Below are 23,408 nucleotides of genomic sequence, written 5' to 3'. Positions count from 1 at the left end.
GACTTGATGGGGGGAAACAATTGCTTATTTTGATGCCCCGCCTCCTGGAGTTTGTTCCCTCCTGCCCCCCAAAAGGAGAGTGGGACCATTTAGGCCCCCAATGACTTTGAAATGTGTGGAAATTAACATCTCTAGTGTAAACATTAGCAAGTAGTAATACCATGTTACGAAGTGCTGCTGACTCCAGCATAACAAGCTGCCATTAAAGACCCAGACTCGAATGACTTTCTCTGGCCTGCTGGAAAGCCTAAACTTGTAGAAGTCTCTTGTAGAAACGGAAATTCTTCGCATGTAGAAAACCAAGCAATCAGAGAGCAGCATTCTAGCCTAGCTGTGTCCCTGACACCCTGGTTTTCTGTGTACAGGGAATTTTGTTTGAACAACAGTCCATGCGATTCTCCCACTTGCAGTCCTGACCTAGAGTTGAAGAAGATGCAGTTGAAGTTTCCCACTTTCAGCTTTGGAAGGCAATAAAGATCAATGGTTCTTTGTAACACGTTAAAAAAATTGGCTAAGAACAACTCTTTTAGACTATGATCAGTGCCTTGTATTTGGGTTGATAATTACTTGCATTACAGGATTTCTGGCAGGATGAATGACTGCACCCCCCATTCCAGTGGCTATAAATAGTAATGAATCGATAATGGTAAAAATGCAGTGTTTGTTTTTTAATAGCCCTAGAAGTAATGGAGCCTTTACTTGACGAGGAAGGAGAGGACGAGGAAGGAGAGGACGAGGAAGGAGAGAATGAGGAAGGAGAGAACAAGGAAAGAACGAACGAACAAGGAAAGAACGAGGAAGAAAAGAAGTTGCTGCCAGCAGAAAAGAAACCCCAGCCTGAGGATGAAGAAGGCATTACGTGTGTACCATACTCCTCCTTGGAGACTTTTTAAAAAAGCAATTTATTTCTATTTTCTCTTGTGGCAGCCATAGATATGCATAGGGTTGCCAACCTCCAGGTACTAGCTGGAGATCTGCTGCTATTACAACTGATCTCCAGCCGATAGAGATCAGCTCACCAGGAGAAAATGGCCACTTTGGCAATTGGACTCTACAGCATGGAAGTCCCTCCCCTGTCCAAACCCTGTCCTCAGGGTCCGCCCTAAAAACCTCCTGCCAGTGGCGAAGGGGGATCTGGCAACTAGGGTTGCCAGCCACCAGGTATTAGCTGGAGATCTCCTGCTATTACAACTGATCTCCAGCCGATAGAGATCAGTTCAACTGGACAAAATGACCGCGTTGGCAATTGGACTCTATGGCATTGAAGTCCCTCCCCTCCCTAAACCCCACCCTCCTTAAGCTCCTCCCCAAAAACCTCCCACCAGTTGCTAAGAGGGATCTGGCAACCCTACTGGCAACCCTAGATATGCACCTTTGGGGTATTTAGGCTTATCTGTTTACATTTTATTGAAGCCATTTTTCAGTTTACAAATGCTATTCTGTGGTCTGATCCCCCCCTCCCCCAGGTTCATACAAACGCTGACTCACCTCCTCAAAGGGAACATTGGAACTGGACTTCTAGGACTGCCACTTGCATTAAAAAATGCAGGCCTCGTGGTAAGTGCTAGCCCTTTCCTATAGTAATATTTGCTGGGAAACCGTTTGGTGGGTGCTGGGGGGTGAAGCCACGGTTTTGCAGTGGAGCCACCCGCTTTGTGTTCTGAAAGTCCCGGGTTCAATCCCTTCCGTTTCCAGCTAGAAGATCCAAAGAAGGCAGTTGATAACCTGAGGTTCTGGGGAAGAGTTGTCTGATTGAACTACATCAGTGGTTGCCAACCTTTTTTCACTTGGGTACCCCTTGGCGGGCCATTTTCGTAAATTGTACCCCTCATATTATCAAAACATTTGTAATTAATATAGTTGCTGTTATTTAAAGAACCAGTGAGGTGTAGTAGTTAAGAGTGGTGGTTTGGAGTGGTGCACTCTAATCTGGAGAACCGGGTTGGTTTCTCCTCTCCTACATATGAAGCCAGCTGGGTGACCTTGGGCTAGTCACAGCTCAGAGCTCTCAGCCCCACCTACCTCACATGGTGTCTGTTGTGGGGAGGGGAAGGGAAGGTGATTGTAAGCCAGTTTGATTCTTCCTTAAGTAGTAGAGAAAGTCGGCTTATAAAAAACAACTCTTCGTCTTCTTCATCTTCTTTTTTCACTTGTTTACTCCTTGGCAGCCCATTTTCATCCATTGTACCCCTCAAATTATCAAAACGTTTGTAATTAATATAGTTGCTGTTATTTAAATGCCTTTTCCCGCCATTATTCAATTTTTTTCGCGCACCCCTAAATGTCCTGGTTTGTACCCCTGGGGGTATGTGTACCCCAGGTTGGGAATCACTGGACTAGATGGTGCAGAGAAAGATGGCCCAGGGGCCTATTTGTGCGTAAGGCATCTTGGTGTGTTAATTTAGATCTTGTCATTGGTGGCTTCATGTTGCTTGGAGGTAAACGCACTTTCCCAAGGCACTGGACAAGTTCCCTCCACCTGACCTACATCATATGGTGCTTCTGGAGATCAAAAATGTGTGTGGTCTGTTGTGACCCATCCTGCACCCTTGAAATGTGGCGGGGAGGAAAGTGAGACATTCGTATGGGCACGGAGCTGCTCTTCTTCACAAGTGTCAGAAATGGCTTCTCGCGGTGGCATGCTCTAAGGGTCGCCTTATGTCCTCCCTTCCCCCTTCTGAGGGGGCAAAAGCTTGTTCTTCAGAACAAGGGGATCAACATCTGCAAGACCGCTTCTACCACTGGGTTCCCCTGCGACCGCTTTGCCCGCCTGAGCCAGTCCTTCTACAGGTGCCACCCTGCAAGTGGGTAAGATTGGCAGCTGCCCCTTTGTGTGCATTCTCAGAGGTGGCTCTCGTTTTATGGAATGGCCTCCGTGGGAGGTCAGGAAGGCCCCCAAGCCTTTAGCGTCCCGTGGAAATGTTCAGGAGGGGATTTTTGCAAAAGAGATTGAACTGCAGTAGAATGAACAGCCCAGGAGAGGGCAGACTTATAATGGAATAGTCCCCTGCAACAATTATCACCTACTTCCACAGCATTATTTTTATCTTGTAATCGTCTTTCTGCAGTTACCTATAGTTTACTGGCCTTAGATAGTTTGTTTGCATTGTTCCTAAATTCTGTAATCCCTGACCTGTTGCCCTTGTTCATCAGTTGTTGTATGCTGTCTTACTGCACTTCTTTTATCCTGTAATCCTCCTTCACTCTCGGCGAGAAAGGCTTGCTATACGTAGAAATATAGAGCTGGAAGGTACTCAAGGGTCGTCTAGTCCAACCCCTTGCATAACTAACCCCCTCCCCCAGTGGCCCCTGCTCTACGGCCAGAGGAAGGAAAAAAAACCTCCAGGATCCCTGGCCAATCTACTCTGGAGGAAAATTCCTTCCTGACCCCAAAGTGGCGATCAGTATTATCCTGGAAATGTAAGAAAGGGCCACTAGAGCTGAGCACTGACTCATCCCTTCCCTCCCTCTCATGATCTGCCTGAGTTCACAGAATCAGCAAGTAAATAAATAGTGCCGGGTGTGATCAGATTCCTTGCATTAGGGTAAAGGATGCTGGATCGTGTACGGTAGCAGTTTGTGGAAACAAAATGGCGCATGTGGGAAGCCAGAGTGGATGGAAGCAAAAGCTCTAGTGTAAATTTTTCACCTCCCTTTGCATCAGGCTTCTCTTGTCAGAGAGCCAATCCCTGCTTCCCTCTCCTCCGTTTGGCATGCCGGGGCAAAAGGGGAACCGAGTAGTCCAGCCTGGCAGTTGGAATGGGAGAACCTCTGAAGGTAGCATCTCCTACAGCAGTGGTTCCCATGTTCATCTGTTTGTAAGAAAGAGCCAATGTGATGGGGGCCATTACCTAGAGGAATATGTGGCTTCAGTCACATGTTCAGCTGTACATTCACTGAATGTAACGCGAGAATTACTCAATGCCTGTTTAAAGAAAAATCAAGTGTGTTCTGTACGCAGATTGTATGTGCGTTCTCTGGGACTTGTGAATAGGGCTGAGGTCTTGCTAGTGACGAGTTGGCGAAAGGAACTGGAGACCAACCTCCTGGAAATTTAATCAGCAACCTAGCTGGCTCTTCAGATCCAGGTGCCCACTTACTTCCGAACATATTGTCGAAACAATAAGGGTTAGAAACTTGCATGCTCTGCTGAAAGTGGAAACTTTCCCAAAGCTGGAATCTCTACCCAATATCACATTCTTTCCCTCCCCCCCCCCATCAATTTATACTGAGTATCAGGCACAATATAGGCTAAGAGTACTCTTCTTAAGGTTTACAGATTCTAATTCTGTTTTTTATTACTGCCTCATACAGCTTGGACCAATCAGCCTTGTGTTTATTGGAATTGTATCTGTTCACTGCATGCACATTTTGGTTCGATGCAGCCATAATCTATCTCAAAGGTAAGCGGTGGTGAGGAACCAGATTCCTCCTCAGTCAGTGTGGTGTAGTGGTTAGGAGCAGTGGACTCTAATCTGGAGAACCAGGTTTGATTCCCCACTCCTCCACATGAGCAGCGGACTCTCAGCTGGAGAACCAGATTTGATTCCCCACTCCTCCACATGAAGCTTGCTGGGTGACCTTGGGCTAGTCACAGTTCTCTCAGAACTCTCTCAGCCTCACCTTCCGATTGTAAGCCGCTTTGAGACTCCTTAAAGGTAGAGAAAAGCGGGGTATAAAAACCAGTTCTTCTTCATTTTCTTCCAGGCTTCAGTGAGCGATTCCCCTGCTTTCCCTCTCATTTCTGATGTATGCTTGGGAGCTTGTGTCTGGGTTCTGTTTTGTTTCCCCCCTTGGAGATTTACCTGATCTTAGGAAGTGGTGATGGTGTTTCACCCAATGTATCTGGCCCCAACTAAGTTGCTTAATTTGAAATGTATTGACGTCTACCTTATTTTGTTTGCTGGTTGTGAGCAAATTTTCCTAAGCAAGGCAAAAAAATCCCCTCTTGTGCAAACTTCCCTTTTGGTAAATACTTCTCAATGAGTGGAAAAGAGCAAGAGTCCAGTAGCACCTTAAAGGCTAACAATGTTTCTGGTAGGGTATGAGCTTTTGTGAGGCACAGCCCACTTCTTCCGTCTGAAGACTGAGAGCCAGCATGGTGTAGTGGTTAAGAGTGGTGGTTTGGAGCGGTGGTCTCTGATCTGGAGCACCGGGTTTGATTCCCCACTCCTCCACGTAAGTGGCGGAGGCTAACCTGGTAAACTGGATTTGTTTCCCCGCTCCTACACACGAAACCAGCTGGGTGAACTTGGGCTAGTCGCACTCTCTCAGCCCCACCTACCTCACAGGGTGTCTGTTGTGGGGAGGGGAAAGAGAAAGTTGGCATATGAAAACCAACTCTTCTTCTTCTCCACTGCTACAGACAGACTAACACGGCTACCCACTGTGATGTATCTCACTTCTCAATGAGGATATGATTACTCTTTCCCACTTCCTTTCTTTTGTCCCTTTCCTTTTAGATTGAAAAAGCCTTCCCTAGGGTACAGTGACACAGTGAGCTATGCGATGGAAGTTGGTCCCTTCGACTCACTCCAGAAAAGACCCGCTTGGGGCAGGTAAGCTCCTCTTCAGCCCTGGTTCAGTTACCTTCAGCGCAGACAATTAATTTGATGCGTGCCCATAGAAATGAGAGGATGTGAGCGTAATGCAATCAGACAATCCAGGAAAAAGAAAATCCTGCAAGTTTGCATGTTCAGGATCAAATCTGGGTAGAGCATCTGCTTGGCATGCAGAAGGTCCCAGGTTCAATCCCCGGCTTCTCCAGTTAAAGGGATCAGGCATGTAAGATGATGTGAAAGACCTCTGCCTGAGACCCTGGAGAGCCGCTGCCGGTCTGAGTAGACAACACTGATATTGATGGACCAAGGGTCTGATTCAGTATAAGGCAGCTTCATGTGTTCAAATGTAAACCTCTTATGTCAGTTCCTAGAATCAGAATGTAGCACAGCAGTAAGTACAGGAGATATACCAATGTGTGGGATTTTCTCTGTGGGATAGGTCCCCTTTTGATGGTGATAAACTGGCTACCCATCAGTACACAGGCCGCAAGTCTAACAGTGTGATCCTAAATAGAGATACACCATCTAAGTCCACTGAGGTCAATGGAGTTTGGCCTGCGGAACTCTGGATTGGATGGAGGGTGACTGTACCTATTCTCCCCCTGCCCCTATTTCCAGAGCTATTTAGTAATGGGGACAAATATACGACAGAGGCACTCCCACATATCTTTAGAAACATAGAGCTTGAAGGTACCTCAAGGGTCATCTAGTCCAGCCCCCTGCACAATGCAGGCATTTCACAACTACCTATTCAGGGAAGAATTCAATACCCTTTTAAAAGCCTTTGTTTCTTTTTATTCTGATGTTGATGTTATCAAACTGATCTCCCTCCACTTCCCCTGAGTCTTGAAAGTCTTACAGTGTAAAGCCTTGGGTTCCTACTTGGATTTCTGAATAGTGCCTTGTTAACAGAGAAACGCTCACAGAGCTCCTCCAGGGCTCTTCAGAAATGGCTCAATTTACTTGTGGACAACGTCAGTGTACTTGATTTTGCCTCTGAGCTGGCTGCCTCTCTACAAGCCAGGCATCTCTTAACCTTTAGCTGTTTTTTTCCTTTCCTCTTAGGTGCATTGTTGACTTCTTCTTGGTGATTACGCAGCTGGGCTTCTGCAGCGTTTATATTGTATTTTTAGCAGAAAATATAAAACATGTAAGTAAGTGTTGGAAATGAGAAGTCTGGGTGGGTGGGGTATTCGTACATTTAATCTCATTTGATTTGTCTGGTTTTTTTTTAAATAAGCCTGGATGTGCCCCTTTAGCTGTTGCCCCTCTGTGAGCTTCAGACTAGACTCTTACAGTGTGATGTGTCTGAGGCTGCCCATGATAGCAGTTCCTTCTGGGCCAGAAGAAGAGCCTGTAGCAGGTTACATCCTGACAGTCCTGAGTCGGCTCAAGGTTGACTCAGCCTTCCATCCTTCTGAGGTCAGTAAAATGAGTACCCAGCTCGCTGGGGGTAAAGTGTTGGCGACTGGGGAAGGCACTGGCAAGCCACCCCGTAAAAACAAAGTCTGCCTAGTAAACGTCGGGATGGGACGTCACACCATGGGTCAGTAATGACCCGGTGCTTGCACCTTTACCTTTTAAATCCCACTGAGTTCGATGGAACTTACTGATGAGTCTGCAGAGAACTGCCGCCTTATCTGCCAGTGGTTTGGCAAATTGGCATTAATGATTTGATGCGCATCAGTGACTCCTTTTAGGTAGCTGGTGCGTACCAACCTAGATGTATTCTATTTCAGAAAACTCTTCATAGAATTGGGATTCCAGTTAGGGTTGTTTAGCTTGGAAAGAAGGCGGCTAAGGGGAGACATGATAGAGTTCTATAAAATTATGCATGGTTTGGAGAGAGTGGACAGGGAGACGTTTTTCTCCCTCTCTCATAATACTAGAACGTGGGGTCGTCTGCTGAAGCTGGAGGGTGAGCGATTCAAAACTGATAAAAGGAAGTATTTCTTCACGCAACGCATAGTTAAATTGCGGAACTCCCTGCCCAAGGATGGGGTGATGGCTGCCAACTGGGAAGGCTTTAAGAGGGGAGTGGACATGTTCACGGAGGAGAGGGCTATCCATGGCTACAAGATAAAATGGATACTAGTCATGATGCATACCTATTCTCTCCAGGATGAGAGGAGCATGCCTATTATATTAGGAGCTGTGGAACACAGGCAGGACAATGCTGCTGCAGTCGTCTTGTTTGTGGGCTTCCTAGAGGCTCCTGGTCGGCCACTGTGTGAACAGACTGCTGGACTTGATGGGCCCTGGTCTGATCCAGCATGGCTTTTCTTATGTTCTTATGTTCAGTTTAATTGTACAGGTTGTCCTGTAGGGGGCACCAAAGGGAAAGCTATTGGTATTTATTGTTTCCGTAACGCTAGTTCAGGGTGGGAAGGGGGCATGGTATATAGCCCAATCTTGTCAGATCCCGGAATCTAAGTTGGGTCGGTACTTGGAAGGGAGACCCCCCCCCCCAAGGAAGACTCTGCAGAGAAAAAGCAATGGCAAACCACCTCTACTTCTTACTTGTTTTGAAAGCTCCTTGCTGGGGTTACCGTAAATTGGCTGAGACTTGATGGCGCGTTACAGACGTAGTGCTATTTCTGAAGGGGGGGGGCAGAGAAACACTTTTATTGTGGTTGACAACTGTGCACTGAGAAATTACCTGTGGTAATAAGCTGTAAATCACAGTTCCGCTTGCTTTCTTCCCTCCCAACCTTAATTCACAACACAGCCCTCCTTCCACGTTGCGCTCTGGCACATGAAGAGAATTAATGATGCTTCCTGCCACAGTCTTAGAGCCAGACTAGGTGCGGCGGCATCCTAATGGCTGCCGCAAAGATGCTGCCACCATTTAAGCTCGCTCCTGTTTCCCCCCCCACACAACACTTTATCAAACGCCAAAATACCCCCCTGCCGTAAATTTGTGATTTTAAATTTGTTAATGTATTCTATTTTTTGAGTTGTATCTACATTGTAAGCTGCCTTGAGTTCTGTAAGGTAGAAAGGCAGTTAATAGGTGTTTTAAGTAAGTATGAATGTGTTTTAACTTGCTGTATTTAAAGGCTTGTGGGAGCCCCGTGGTGCAGAGTGGTAAGCTGCAGTACTGCAGTTAAAAGCTCTGCTCACGACCTAAGTTCAATCCCGACGGAAGTTGGTTTCAGGGCTCAAGGTTGACTCAGCCTTCCATCCTACCGAGGTCAGTCAAATGAGTACCCAGCTTGCTGGGGATGAAGCGTAGATGACTGGGGAAGGCACTGGCAAACCACCCCGTAAACACTGCGTAGTAAGCATTGTGATGTGACATCACCCCATGGGTCAGTAATGACCGGGTGTGCTTGCACAGCCTTTATTTAAAGGCTTGGGTCCAAAGAACCATGTGTGTGTGTGCGGGGGGGTTCTTTCTCGTCCTTAATGCAGTTCAGATAGTGTTGCCTACTTCCAGGTGATAGCTGGAGATCTCCTGCTATTACAACTGACCTCCAGCCGATAGAGATCAATGCACCTGGAGAAAATGGACGCTTTGGCCATTGGACTCTATGACATTGAAGTCCCTCCCTTCTCCAAATCCTGCCCTCCTCAGGCTCCATCTCCCAAATCTCCAGGTATTTCCCAACCTGGAGCTGGCAACCCTAGGTTCAGAGGACCCTTGAGTGGTGTGCTGTGCAGGGGACTGTGTGGAAGAGAATAGGACCCCTCCCCAGTTGTATAAGCAAAAGTGTCTTGTGCTAAAACCATTGTTTTAGAGCTGGTAGCTGCCTGTATTAATGTGGTGTTGTGGCTAGTGTTCCAGATGAGAATCTGAGCGGCCTGGGTTCAGGTCACTACTTTGCCTTGGGAGCTTGCTGCATAGCCTTGGGCCTATCTCTCTTTCTCAGCCTTGCCTACCTCACAGGGCTGTTGTGAGGATAAACTGGGGAATGAAGAATGATTCCTGAGCCTTCTTGGAGGAAGGGTGGGATAACAACAGTGAGGACTCATGTCTTTTTGAAGTGAACCACCTCGAAAGCTTCCCCCAGAGAATAAGGGTCTATTTCATATATGCTTGATGTTTTGAGCCTTAGCAACTTCCACTTCGGTTGACCATGGAGTTAGGTTTTTTTTAAGAGTAGTATTTTCCATTGAGCATATGGGAAAGAATCATGGAGTTGGAAGGGAACACCAGGGTCATCTAACCCTGCACAATGCAGGAAATTCACAACTACCTCCCCCCACATCCCCAGTGACCCCTACTCAAAGATGTTGTTCTCATTCGCACACAGTCCGATGCTTCCATTTCTGCGCTTTTGCTGTTGGAGTTAAGAGACCCCATCCTTGTCTTAGGACTGTATTCAGAACTGTATCCAGACAGCATGATAAACCAGGGTTTGATCCAGTCCTGATGACCTGTGACGTCTGAATGCAGACGATCCAAGAAACTGGAGTTCAGCGGTTACCAAGCTGGGTTTTCAAGCTTAGGGTTTGTTCCTACTGTGACAACTTTGTACTGGTTGTCGTTTGGCTGTGAAATCGGAATTCACAAACCACTGTTTGTTGAACAGACCACGTTTCCCACAAACTGGACCATAACGAAGGTCATATAAACAGAATGTTCTGCTTGTTAGGAAGAGGCAAGAAGCAAACCAGCTGGGTTTTATACACGCTGGGATTTGTTGCATATCTTTGGTAGACAAACCAGAGTTTCTCAAAAAAAAAAACACAACGGCAGTTATGGTGAGCTTGATTTCGAAGCTTGGAATTTACGTAGTGAACCACACTGGCCGATAGGTGAAAATGGATACACGTAAAAAAACTGGAATGAATTTGTTCACATCAAAAAAGTAAGTTTTGTGAGTGCAGATTTTTCTTTCTTTGCAATAAGTTATGAGGTTGAAAATGGCAGTGCTTAAGATAAATAACAGCGGGGACAGAGATTTTTGTTTTGCCAAGTTCCTCGGCAGAGAGGACACGGGGGCAGCCCTGTCCCAAGATGACTAACTCCATGTAGTGACACATCGGGGGCAGTGTCTGTCACTTCAGAGCAGTGGTGGCCGAGTGACTGGAGCAGATGATGATACAGAGTCTGACACTGCACAGGCAGGGCTGGGTTAGGTCAGAGATGAGTCACGGAGGCAGACCAGAGTACCATGAGCTGCAGCCAACTGTTGCTGTGCCCCACACAGTATGTGTGTGAGGGGGTGGAATCGGAGGCGTGCCACCCTTTCAAGGTTTTGTTAACTTCTTGAGTCAGTTTTGTGCTTAACCGTTTGGGGTATGCTGGGTTTTTAGCTCTAGCTAAGCTGCAGCTGGATGGCCCAGGCTAGCCTGATCTGGGAAGCTAAGCAGGGTCAGCCATGGTTATTAGTGCTTTGATGGGAGATCACCAAGGAAGTCCAGGATTGCTACGCCCAGGCAGGCAATGGCAAACCGCTTTTATTTGACTCTTGCCTTGAAAACCCCATGAGGGGTCTCCGTAAGTCGGCTGCAACTTGACCGCACTTTACACACGAGCTGCAGCCAGCAGATTGGATGCTTAAACCGTACAGTAGGAGCCAGTGTGGTGTAATGGTTAAGAGTGGTGTGTTCTAATCTGGGGAACAGGCTTCGATTCCCTGCTCCTCCACCTGAAGCCTGCTGGGTCCCCTTGGGCCAGTCACAGTTCTCTTGGAACTCTCTCAGCCCACGCGGAGGCAGGCAATGGCAAACCACCTCTGAACGTCACTTGCCTTGAAAACCCTTCGGGGTTCCGATACGTCAGCTGTGACTTGATAGCACACATACACCATAGTTCAATTGTCTGAAAAGTTGGAAGTTTTCATACCTTCTTTTCTTATTTTGGCTGCAAGAGCAGCTTTGTCCCTGAACAGCAAATTGAAATGGCAACTTTTGTTCTTCTGTTCCCCCGTGTTGCTTTGTCCCAGCCGTTTTGTTCCTGAACAGAAAATTGAAGCGGCAACTTTTGTCCTCCCATGTTGGCCTTCTGGTTGGCTGATTATTTCTTTTTTAACTAGTGTCTTGCATTGTAAGCTTTGTGTTAAGAAGTATTACGGACCTGCTGTGAACCATAGATGTTTCAAAGATGTTCTTAGCAGTATGAACATTGCTATGTATGGAGGTGGCAGAATACTTTTTCTTTGGGGGGTGGGATCTGGACTCTGATGTGTACTCAGATTTCATGGGCTGGAGCCAACCCTTGGTTTCCATTAATGGAATGCAGCTCCGTCCATGAAAGGAACCTTTCTGCTTCCTCTTCTCTTCCACCACCCTTTGGTATAGCCCACGAATCTCCCTGAAATGCTGCTTCAAGGGGAAAGAACTTGTGGGGGCAGCATAAGACTGAGAGGGGGAAACTAAAGGAAATTGTCCCTCCCCAACAGAAACTGACCTTGGATATTGCCCCCAAACCTTTATAGGATGGTTAGTTATTTTTTTGCAGGTGAGATAGTACATACCTGTGTTTTCTAAAATACATAATTGCTTTTTGAACTTTTGAAAAGACAGTCAAATTGAAAGCTTTTCTGACACTTTTCTGAAGAAGAAGAAGAGTTGGTTTTTATATGCCGACTTTCTCTACCACTTAAGGAAGAATCAAACCGGCTTACAATCGCCTTCCCTCCCCTCTCCACAACAGACACCCTGTGAGGTAGGTGGGGTTGAGAGAACTCTTAAGAGAGCTGTGACTAGCCCAAGGTCACCCAGCTGGCTTCATGTGTAGGAGTGGGGAAGCAAACCCAGTTCACCAGATTAGCCTCCGCCGCTCATGCGGAGAAGTGGGGAATCAAACCCGGTTCTCCAGAATAGAGTCCACTGCTCCAAACCACCGCTCTTAACCACTATACCACACTGGCTCTCAAAAGGTCTTGATGCAACCACAAAACTAACCCCCTGACACTGAGAAGCACCTCTATTGTTATTATTACTTTTTGCATAAGGTTGATACGAAAAGCTCTTGTCCTTGTTAGATTAGCCATTGTTGAGATGTTATGAGTTGGGGTCAGGTGAGCTAAAGGATGGGGAAATGCTGTACTAGCCCGCTGCATTGCCTGTTACTGCATTGGGGTCTTCTGAGGTGAAAACTTAGTGAAACAATGCGAATGGTTACATCTGTATTTCTGTCACAACTAGATAAATATTTAAGAGGATTTACAGCCTTTCTGTTCCATCTGCCAAAAGAAGCAACCAGGCTCTCCTTCAATGCATCCTCCTCAAAGCATTGTTCAAATATTTGTATTAAAAAAAAGCAGCGTCCCTGCAAAGCGAATAGTTGGAAATGTTAGGCTTATATAAAATCTCTTGGCGGGGTGGGCGAGCAACATTTCGTTCAGAGCAACAGCCCTTAACGCTGGTGTGGATCATGCGTCTAGGATTAACAGTATAGTCCGAGGCAGTGTTACTGCAGTCTTCAGCCCATCTACTTTGGTAGCCTTAGACTGGAGTATCTCTGTATAGGATTGCACTGTAAGACTGCCAAGCTAATGTACGTGTAAGAATACTTGAGGGAGGGTACTCTTTGAGGTAAACGCACATAGGGCTGAGCTGGAAGAGTCTTTGGGAGATCAAGATTAGAACATTCCTGTGTGTATTCCTTAGCATTGACTACCTCGGTAGAACCGTAAGGGCTTTTGTTTTGTTAGGGGTTCCTTCACTAACTCTTATTAGCCCTCTTCCTTGTTTGTGTTTGTTTTACTCAGTTGAGAAAGAGAATATGAACACATGAAGCTGCCTTATACTGATTCAGACCCTCAGTCCATCAAAGTCAGTATTGTCTACTCAGACCGGCAGCGGCTCTCCAGGGTCTCAGGCAGAGGTCTTTCACATCTACTTGCCTAGTCCCTTTAACTGGAGAAGCCGGGCATTGAACCTGGGACCTTCTGCAGGCCAAGCAAATGCTCTACCACTGAGCCATGACCCCTCTAAAACTGAGCTTATTGAACACATTAAACTGCCTTATACTGAATCATAGAATATACTGAATCATGGATTCATAGAGTTGGAAGGGACCACCAGGGTCATCTAGTCCAACCCCCTGCACAATGCAGGAAATTCAGACCCTTGGTCCATCAAAGTCAGTATTGTCTACTCAGACCGGCAGCGGCTCTCCAGGGTCTCAGGCAGAGGTCATTCACATCATCTTCTTGCCTAGTCCCTCTTTAATTGGAGATGTCGGGGACTGAACTGGGACCTTCTTCATGCCAAACAGATGCTCTACCACTGAGCCACAGCCCCTCCCCAATGAATTCTGGATGGCCATACCAAGACATGGCATGCCAATCCAAGAAGGGAGACTGTTTCCAAGACCCTCTTTTCAAGGGCTTAGAGCTGGGCAAGTTCTGTACATCTTCAGGCCTCTTACAGCCTGTATTTCTTATATCCCATTACAGGGGTCATAAGATCACGTTGATTCAATGTTCCACCTGCCTCCATGGGTGTCGTTTTGAGTTCCAGGGAATACCTTTAGCTGGGGAACATTATATCTCTTACATACAGGACATTCAGGAGCTAAGCGTGTGTGAAGGTATTGAAACTTATGGAACTAAAAAAAATCATTCTATTTATAACTTAAATGATCAACTGCGTCTGCTTTTTCTGCAGGTTTTTGAAGGGTCCTCGGAACATGAATCAACAGTTGCGAATGTCACTGGAACCAGCAGGCCGGTGGACAAAGAATCCATCGATCTGCGGCTGTACATGCTGTGTTTCCTTCCGTTTGTGATCGTCTTGGTGTTCATCCGCGACCTTCGGACCCTGTCTGTGCTTTCATTCTTTGCGAATATATCCATGGCCGTCAGCCTTGTTGTTATTTATCAATATATTATTCATGTGAGTAGAGAGACAATTCCCCCCTTCTCTTTTGGTTTTTACCGTTGCAATCAACTGTTTTAGCTTTAGCTCCTTCTGAGTTTGTACGGGGGGGTTGGTTTCTGCAAATGATCAACCTACTTCCAAACCCCGCACCTTTCTAGGAATTCTTGAGACCTTTCCAGACCTCAGTCATATGTTGGGTAGATGTATGTCGAAGAGAACATCCAGAATGAGATTTGTGACAATAGCAAGAGAAAGCTGATGCTACTTCATGACAAAGTTACTCTGAATGACCATCCCTTTAGGAGACTGGGACAATCTCCTAATGTTCCTTTTCATTCACCAGTGGAATTTCAGGTGGTCACCAGATGAATCATGTAGGAATCTCAGCTTTCCCTTGTAAATTTAAAGCAGTACAGCAGGAAAAGAGGAAGACCCATCATGAGATGGATTAACTCTATAAAGGAAGTCACAGCCCTCAGTTTGCAAGATCTGAGCAAGGCTGTCAAAGATAGGACGTTTTGGAGGACATTGATTCATAGGGTCACAGCAGGCTGTACGTGTGTGACAGTGTGCCAGATTCTCTGCACACTCCCTTCTAGAAAAGGTGACTGATGCTGGGGTGGGGGTGAAGTTGGCTTAGCTGGAGAAGGGAAGGAAGAGCTGGAAACCACCTGCTGAACATGGTTCTGATCCACTATACTCTGCCAATGTATATGGGGAAAATTGGGGATCATCTGCTGAAGCTGGAGGGTGAGAGATTCAAAACAGATAAAAGGAAGTATTTCTTCACACAACATATGGTTAAATTGTGGAACTCCTTGCCCCAGGATGTGGTGATGGCTGCTAACTTGGAAGGCTTGAAGAGGGGAGTGGACATGTACATGGAAGAGAGGGCTATCCATGGCTACTAGTAAAAATGGATACTAGTCATGAAGCATACCTATTCTCTCCAGGATGAGAGGAGCATGCCTATTATATTAGGTGCTGTGGAACACAGGCAGGACAATGCTGCTGCAGTTGTCTTGTTTGTGGGCTTCCTAGAGGCACCTGGTTGGCCACTATGTGAACAGACTGCCGGACTTGATGGACCTCGGTCTGATCCAGCATGGCCTTTCTTTTGTTCTTATGGGATGATGATGATTGATAAATATGTTGCGATTCTGCATAGTAAAGCAGAAGGATATGCGTAGCGAACTCTGCTCAATCCCATGGGATCTCTTGCCCCATGCTGGCTTGGCTTTGTGAGCTGGCTCGAGTGGGGTAGCTCTGGTGGGCTCTGGGGGCCATCTTCCTGAAGGGCGTTGCTCTTGAAGGAGTAAATGTCTTCATTCTGACCTCTCTCTCACCAGGGTTTGAAAACTCTGCCTTCAAAGAAGCTGCCTCTAGCTGCGGATTTGAAGAAGTATCCACTTTTCTTTGGCACGGCTATATTTGCTTTCGAAGGAATAGGAGTGGTAAGTTTTTGCGGCTGCCGCTGCCTCTAAGTACGATATCATTTTTCTTAAAAATTCACTTTCTTTTTGGTTGATAAAGGATTTCCGGACCTTGTTATGTGCAGTGCGTGTGCATGGGGGGAGTTCCATCCCCAGGCTGTGGGCCTTGTGCACATTAACCAAGTGCATGTAGTTGTTTTCCAAACATGTTTGAGTGCAAAGTCACATGAGTTTTAGCACTGTGTTTAGGTCAGGTCTGCTTTTCCCCACTTGACTGAGTCATGGGTGGCCAGGAAGTTACCTATACTCTAGGCACATTTAGTTTAAGTTTTTGTGCCTAATTGAGGAACCCAAGGTGGGCCTACTTTTCAACAAGTGTGCAAAATCCACACTGAACAGCCTGAGCATATGGAAGGAGACCCTCTTGTAGCCACGTTTCCTAATTGAAAGCCAGTGTGGTGTAGTGGTTGAGAGTGGCGGACTCATCTGGAGAATCAGGTTTGATTCCCCATTCCTCCACATGAAGCCTGCTGGGTGACCTTGGGCTAGTCACAGTTCTCTCAGAACTCTCTCAGTCCCACCTACCTCACAAGGTATCTGTTGTGGGGAAAGGAAGGGAAGTTGGTTTGATTCTCCTTTAAAAAGGTAGAGAAAATTGGCATATAAAAAACAACTCTTCTTCTCCTTCTAGCTGCTGGCTTATGTTCTCCATCTTGCTTTAAGGGATGCGCCAAAATTTTGCAGTGACTAGCACAGCAGTATTAAGAGACCTGATGACCAAAATGACAAGGGGTCTCAATCCAGATAGACTGAAAACAAGGATGATGTTCATAGAGGAGAACCTCTGACCTACAAGTACCTTGGCCGGAAATCTCTGTCAGCAAAAAACAAAACCATTCATAGTAATAACACCCAACACTACAAGCCCAAGCCAGAAACCCTTTTCTTCAAAGATCCATTCAGGTAGGAAGGGGAGAGATACAGAAGGCAGAGCAGGCTAGAGAAGCCATCCATGCTGGTCTGGGCAAAAAGTCTGAATGTCAAGGCAGGGCTCTGGGTAACAAGTAGTCCAAAATGGTGCCTGCCAACCTTTTTGTTAATGAGAGTTACTGAGTAATGGAAAATATCCTGAGTTACTCTCCCGCCCCCCCAGCATAATACCAAGTTTTGTTGTGTCCTAGAAAAACAATGTGGACTAGGAACAGCACTAGAAATGAAGCTAAGCAGGACATAGAAAAATCCTATGAAATAAAAACTTTAAAAGCCTAGAGCAGATCTTTTTGTGGTCTTTTCTTAATCTTCTGTACGCACTACTCTGTAGCAGTCAGTGAGCTACTGGTAGCTTGTGAGCTACCTGTTGGAGACAGCTGGTTCAAAAGGCATCTAAAGGGGATTTGTCAAGTCTGCTGCTCATAAGATGGGGTAGCCCCATACTGGCAAAATGTCAATTTGGTGACAGATTCTGGCTGCAGTTATAGGGTAGGTAGTCACGTCCAAAGACAAGGTTCTTTTCTTTCCAGGCTTGGAAAGGAGGGAATGGACATGGGGGGGAGCAATAAGATGTGTCACATCTTAGCTTGATGGCTAGGAATATGGCTAGGAGAGCCAACGTGGTGTAGAGGTTAAGAGCGGTGGTTTGGAGTGGTGGACTGTGATCTGGAGAACCAGGTTTGATTCCCCACTCCTCCACATGAGCGGTAGAGGCTAATCTGGTGAACTGAATTTGTTTCTCCACTCCTCCACATGAAGCCAGTTGGGTGACCTTGGGCCAGTCACGCTCTCTCAGTCCCGCCTACTTCACAGGGTGTCTGTTGTGGGGACGGGAAAGGAAGGCAGTTGTAAGCCGGTTTGATTCTGCCTTAAGTGGTAGAGAAAGTCGGCATATGAAAACCAACTCTTCTTCTTCTAGGAATTGGGGCAGGCTTCTAGAAAGTGTTTGTAGAGAGGGTTCCATTTGAACTTTGGGGTACGCCCAACTATCTTTGGACTTTCCCACTTCTTACTTCTTCCCTGAAATCTACTGAGCCTCCCCCACTGAAATTTCATTTCTGTGGCCAACAAACCTGCAGAAGTGTTGTCAGGAACCAAATAAAGGCCTGCAATGGCAGGGGGAAATCTGCCCCCTCTTCTAAAGACTTACGTGCTATTAAGTCTTTGGAAATGCGTGGTTGGATGCATGCCATTGCAATCCTACGTTACACTGCAATCCTATGGAAAGTTGTCCCAGTCTAAGCCCCTTAAAATCCACCCTGCAACAGGATTGCATTACTCAACTTGTAGAGTCACGGGTCTAGCTCTTTGTGGCATAAAAACCCAGGCAATGAGGCAGATTGCTGAACTTCCTGGAAATTTTTCCGATGCCCTCAATTGGGATCTATTAATTGGAGACCCATTCAGGAACCTCATTAGTAACTTAATGAGCGCGTTTTTCAGAAGCTAAGCATTTGATGTTGAAAGATACGGTAGCAGAAAATGTTGTGTCCCACATAGATGGCCATGGGGCGGCTTCACTCTTCTTTTCATAGCTGGTGATTAAAAGTGTGCTTTTTAAGTACGGAAATGAGAAAATAATTGATTTGTGCTGCGCAAGCAAAATGTGGTGTTCTTTTGTATCCTACTTATGCAAAGCAACTTCTGCTGGTAGTTTTTTTTCCCTGTCCACCTGTCCCCAAAAAAGTGCTGTAGATTTGATTAGCTAAGCAAAAAAAGGAAAACTAGCATTTCTTTCAGACATGAAACTGGGGAAATAAAAGTTTCTCATCGCCTTAGCTTGTTTCTTCATCTTTTTTCTTCTTTTTAAATTCTTGAATCCTGGCTCCTAGAATTACAGATAATCACACAGTTGTTCAGTAAGAACCGGTTTACAGACAGCAAGCTTTGGGTTTGTCATTAGGCATCGGCGGCAAGTTGATTTCCAAAGTAAGCTTCTCCCTTGCCTTTACAACTCATTTTTTAAATAGCCAGATTATCATTTTCAAAAAGTCTCTTCTTCTTCTTCTTCTTCTCCTCCTTCTCCTCCTTCTCCTCCTTCTTCTCCTCCTCCTCCTTCTCCTCCTTCTTCTTCTCCTCCTCCTCCTCCTCCTCCCTCCCCCTCTCCTCGATTGGCAGTGCAGATTTTTTAAATGCTGCTTTGGCAGCAGCTACCACAACAGCACAAGGATCTGCACTGTGTTACTGAAGCTGGGGCAATCATTTTGTGGCTGGCTCCGCCTCCTGCGGCAGCCATTTTGTGGCAGCCATTTTGTTGCTGCGCCCACCATGCCACGTTAGAATTCCAAATATGCCCGCAGGCTCAGAAAGGTTGGGGACCCCTGGTCTAAAGGAAGCCATAAGCATTTACACAAGCCTGTTGTGTCTCTTTCAGGTGCTTCCACTTGAGAATAGAATGAAGGATTCCAGTCGCTTCCCGCAGGCTCTGAATATCGGCATGGGGGTCGTGATGACCCTGTACATCTCTCTATCCACCCTGGGCTATATGCGCTTCGGGAATGAAATCAAAGGCAGCATAACTCTGAACTTGCCACAGAATAAATGGTAAGTGGACGCCAGATCGAAATAACCCCAACGCCCCTGGCAGTCTTTCTCTAGATCCTCTAGAGCAGGGCTTCTTAAGCTTTTTCCACTCAAGACCTCTTTTCGCCCGAGAAATTTTTACGCAACCCCGGGTATATAAAATAAGTATACAAACCAAACATTTACTGATAATAAATCATAAACAAATTTATTTTAAAACGATTCTGTTGCCAAATTTTTTGTGACTCCCCACATTCAGTTACGTGACCCCATATGGGGTCGCGACCCACAGTTGAAGAAGCTTTGCTCTAGAGCATTCTCTGAAATGCGGTTCGGAATTTGTTGCGCAGCTGTGTGTGTGGATAGAGGGGAGGCTTAAGGCAAAAGGGCAAGTTTTGAAAAGCTAGGCATGGTAGACAGGTTTTCCGAGAGAGGATGCGCCGTCTTCCTGAACAGAATTGGAGGCGTGCTTTACTTTTGTGCCCACTATTTAGTTTTCGCTTGTAAACCTTTCCCACTCATAATGTAACCCCCTCCCCTTTGTTTCTCCATGAGGCTCTGTTCTGGGTGCGCTTCCTGATTGGAAAAGGGCAATCTCAGAGCACTGACGCATGCAGAGACACAACAGGCAGCTGATGTTGATGCTGGGTGAGTCTGCTGCTTCTCAAAAGCGCTTGACCGCATCCAATGCAGGAACATGGTGAAGCAGTTCATCTCTGACAGCAGGGAGACCAGGCCAGAGCAGGGACTCTTTCATTGACATAGCAGGCAGACTCCTCCATGAGGGAGTGATTTGGTCTAAAGAGAGCTTTTAACAATACACTTAGGAGCAATCTTCTTGGCCGTGCATTAGTGCGACCTGTTTGGTAATTGCCAAACAGTGTAGAATGTATAAGGCAGCAGAAAGGAAAAGATGAAGAAAAGGGTTTAACAAGTCTGATTTAAATTTTGTTTTGGACCTTTGCTATAAGCATAAATTGGTTTTTAGAACAGACCACTTTTTAAAAACTGTCACAGTTACAAATGAGTGGTTTTCTCCCTCTCTCATAATACCAGAATGCAGGGTCATCTGCTGAAGCTGGAGGGTGAGAGATTCAGAACAGATAAAAGGAAGTATTCCTTCACACAACGCATAGTTGAATTTTGGATCACCTTGGCCCAGGATGGTGGCTGCCAACTTGGAAGGCTTTAAGAGGGGAGTGGACATGTTAATGGAGGATAGGGCTATCAATGGCTACTACTCAAAATGGATACTAGTCATGATATATACCTATTCTCTCTAGGTGCTTTGGAACACAGGCAGGATGCTGCTGCAATTGTCTTGTTTGGGGGCTTCCTAGAGGCACCTGGTTGGCCACTGTGTGAAGAGACTGCTGGACTTGATGGGCCTTGGTCTGATCCAGCATGTCTTTTCTTATGTTCTTATGTGATCATGGCCTAGTTGAATGCTGACTTCTGATTCTTTATCCCACGATAGCCTTCTTGATTAACCGGTGAAAATGTGGGACGAAGCCGTGGTTGTAGTTCCTCTGCTACTTGTATTGAAGTAACCCCGTTAACAGCCCATTCCTGACCTCCAAGGACGAAAGCCCTTAGGAGGCCAAAAAGGGGCTGTGCCGGCATTTGGGGCCCCTGCATCGGTGCCTGGGCTACTTACACCTCACAGAATGGCCCCAATGCCGGCGGGAGGCTTAATGCTGGTCTCTTGGCGCTGCCATGGCAGCGCTGCCCAGGGATACCAGCTGGGCCTTCCACTGGTGTCCCACCAGCGCAAAGCCCCGCGCCGGCATCCTGGGGTGTGTTGAGGGGCGGAGCTGCCGGTAGGCAGCTTCCTGTCTCCTTTCGGCCTGGCACATCGGCGGGAAGAACGGCGTTGCTGCGCCTGGTTTTTTGCATTCACACCTTGCTGTTCTCAGTGGGGAAAAATACCCCATTTTAAATTTTAAAAGCTGGCTAAAGTCTTTTTAAAGCCTTTTGGCGGCCAGGAAACGGCTTTGGAGGCGCCACTGCAACTCCTCGGCCATGCTGTCCACAACTACCGAAAGGTCAGGAATGGGCTGTAAATCTGCTTGAAAGTTGTACAGTAACACTTGCTGAAACTTAAATTTATTTCATACTCTGTTTTTCTTGCTGAAACTCAAATTAGAAAAAAAGTGCAATAAAAAGGATAAAGACACATGTCGCACATGATGCAAAAACTGGATTACAAGAATTAGAAAAATGCAGCAGAAAACAAGATACTAAACTACAACCCTATTTCCTTTATAAAAGCACCCTCTTGAATGAGTTCAGCATTTTTGCTAACATTAGTTTGTGCTTAGTGTCGTGGACATCCAGGATTCGGTTCAAAAAAGTGTGTTTTGCCACACTTAGTTAGGGTTTCCAACTCTTCAAAAATGTGGTCATTGTGTGTTTGGTGCTACATAATTATCTGTAATCCTTCTCCCCCCCCCCCCCCCCGCATCTCTTCTGGCTGCAGCAATTGTTCCAATTGTCAATGTAACATCTTCAGGATAGAATGAGATTAAGACTGCTGCTACTTCCTCAAAATCACAAATTACATTTTTAAAAGATAGCACGGGGAGATTTTGTTCAGAAACAGTCAGCTAACTGCACCGCTGAGTATTTCTTAAAATAGTTTCTTAAAACGAGAGATTCTTCAGTGTCCTTTCGGTGCGGGTGACTTGCTTACTCGTTGGTATAGAAAGCTTGCTTTGAAGTTAATTAATTACTTTTCTATGTTAAGCTTTGAAGGTGTTGAAACGATTCTCTCTTTTTTTTTTTGGATTAAGGCTTTTAATAGGGCTTTCAACCCCCCATCTCCCCAGTTCCAAATATTTTCTGCAACTGTAGAACTCCTTTCCCTTCAGAAATCTGGACCGTGCGTGATTCTTTAGGAGCTGCTTCCAAATTCTTTGTTTACGGGCTTGATTGTGATGGAACGTATAGCAATAGATCTGAGCTGACCTTCCCCTGATTTTAAAACGTTGCTGTGGAAGGGGGTAAGATGCTTTGCTTACCCCCTCCCTCTGCCTTATTGCCCAACATGTGATGGAGGCTAACACCAGATGAACTTCACATTTCTGGACAGACTGAAATTATTGTGTGTTTGTGTGTATGCGTACATGCTGGCAAATCACAGCTCATTTATGGCGCCCCATAGGGTTTTCAAGGCAAGAGACATTCAGAGGTGGTTTGCCACTGCCTGCCTCCACTTGGGCTGAGAGAGTTCTGAGAGAACTGCGACTGGCCTAAGGTCATCGAGCTTCATGTGGAGGAGTGGGGAATCGAACCCGGTTCTCCAGATTAGAGTCCACCGCTCATGTGGATGAGCTTATGAAGTTGTGAACTGTGGCATCTGAGAACTCTGATCACACTAGAGGATTGGCACATGGGTACAGGAGAAATCCTTGCTTCATGCAACTGGTGGAGTTACTTAACTGGATCAGCAGAGGAAGTTCTAAAGATCTGGGACCTGTCCTCCATGAATTTATTTCAAGGGCCACTGGCCATAAAAAAAAAATGGAACCATCCCATATTCAAATGCTGGTGATGAACAGATGGTGAGTTTATGCTTTGCTGGTGAGCATCTGGGGGCATCTGACTAGTTACTAGCTAGGAGCATTGCTGTTGGGTCTAATTTAGCAAGGCAAATTCTGCTTTCATGGAAGTTGTAAGCAAAGAGCATTGATTGATGTGTGCCGAACATTCATTCAGGCAACTTCCTTGTCTTGCAAACAAACTTGTGTTTTGTAATCTGACCAGCTCGTGTTCTCTCCAAATGCGTTCCACAGGCTCTACCAGCTGGTCAAGATTCTCTACTCCTTTGGGATTTTTGTGACCTATGCAATTCAGTTCTTCGTTCCAGCCGACATAATCATTCCAGCTATCACGTCAGGAGTACAGCAGAAGCGGAAAGTGTTCTATGAGCTGATAGTGAGGACGGTCCTGGTCTGTTCAACATGTAAGTCAAAACATTGATTTGGGGGGGGGCTTCTGTACCATTCTGCAGGCAGTTCAAGCAGGTAGGTCTGGTGACAATTCTGAAGTGTGTTATTTCACAGAACAACTTTTTGGAGCGCAGAAAATTAAAGCCCTATATGGCTTGGGACCTGGGTGTCTG

General features: G+C 46.1%; 1 protein-coding gene across 1 annotated transcript in view; it reads left to right on the top strand.

The window, feature by feature from the left end:
• The first annotated feature begins 686 nt into the window (after positions 1–686).
• The window catches only part of SLC36A4 (solute carrier family 36 member 4), a 54,479-nt gene continuing 31,757 nt past the window's right edge, over positions 687–23,408 (top strand). The window contains exons 1-9 of the mRNA XM_056858853.1: positions 687–859; positions 1,467–1,557; positions 4,315–4,403; positions 5,463–5,558; positions 6,627–6,711; positions 14,127–14,354; positions 15,689–15,793; positions 19,137–19,306; positions 23,080–23,249. Of these exons, the coding sequence (XP_056714831.1) occupies positions 687–859; positions 1,467–1,557; positions 4,315–4,403; positions 5,463–5,558; positions 6,627–6,711; positions 14,127–14,354; positions 15,689–15,793; positions 19,137–19,306; positions 23,080–23,249 (1,207 nt within the window). The remainder of the gene's footprint in view (positions 860–1,466; positions 1,558–4,314; positions 4,404–5,462; positions 5,559–6,626; positions 6,712–14,126; positions 14,355–15,688; positions 15,794–19,136; positions 19,307–23,079; positions 23,250–23,408) is intronic.

This window comes from Euleptes europaea, chromosome 12, assembly GCF_029931775.1.
Source record: "Euleptes europaea isolate rEulEur1 chromosome 12, rEulEur1.hap1, whole genome shotgun sequence".
In the NCBI taxonomy this organism is placed as follows: Eukaryota; Metazoa; Chordata; class Lepidosauria; order Squamata; family Sphaerodactylidae; genus Euleptes; species Euleptes europaea.
Note: the sequence above shows the minus strand (reverse complement) of the source record. Positions and strands in the feature narration are given on the sequence as shown.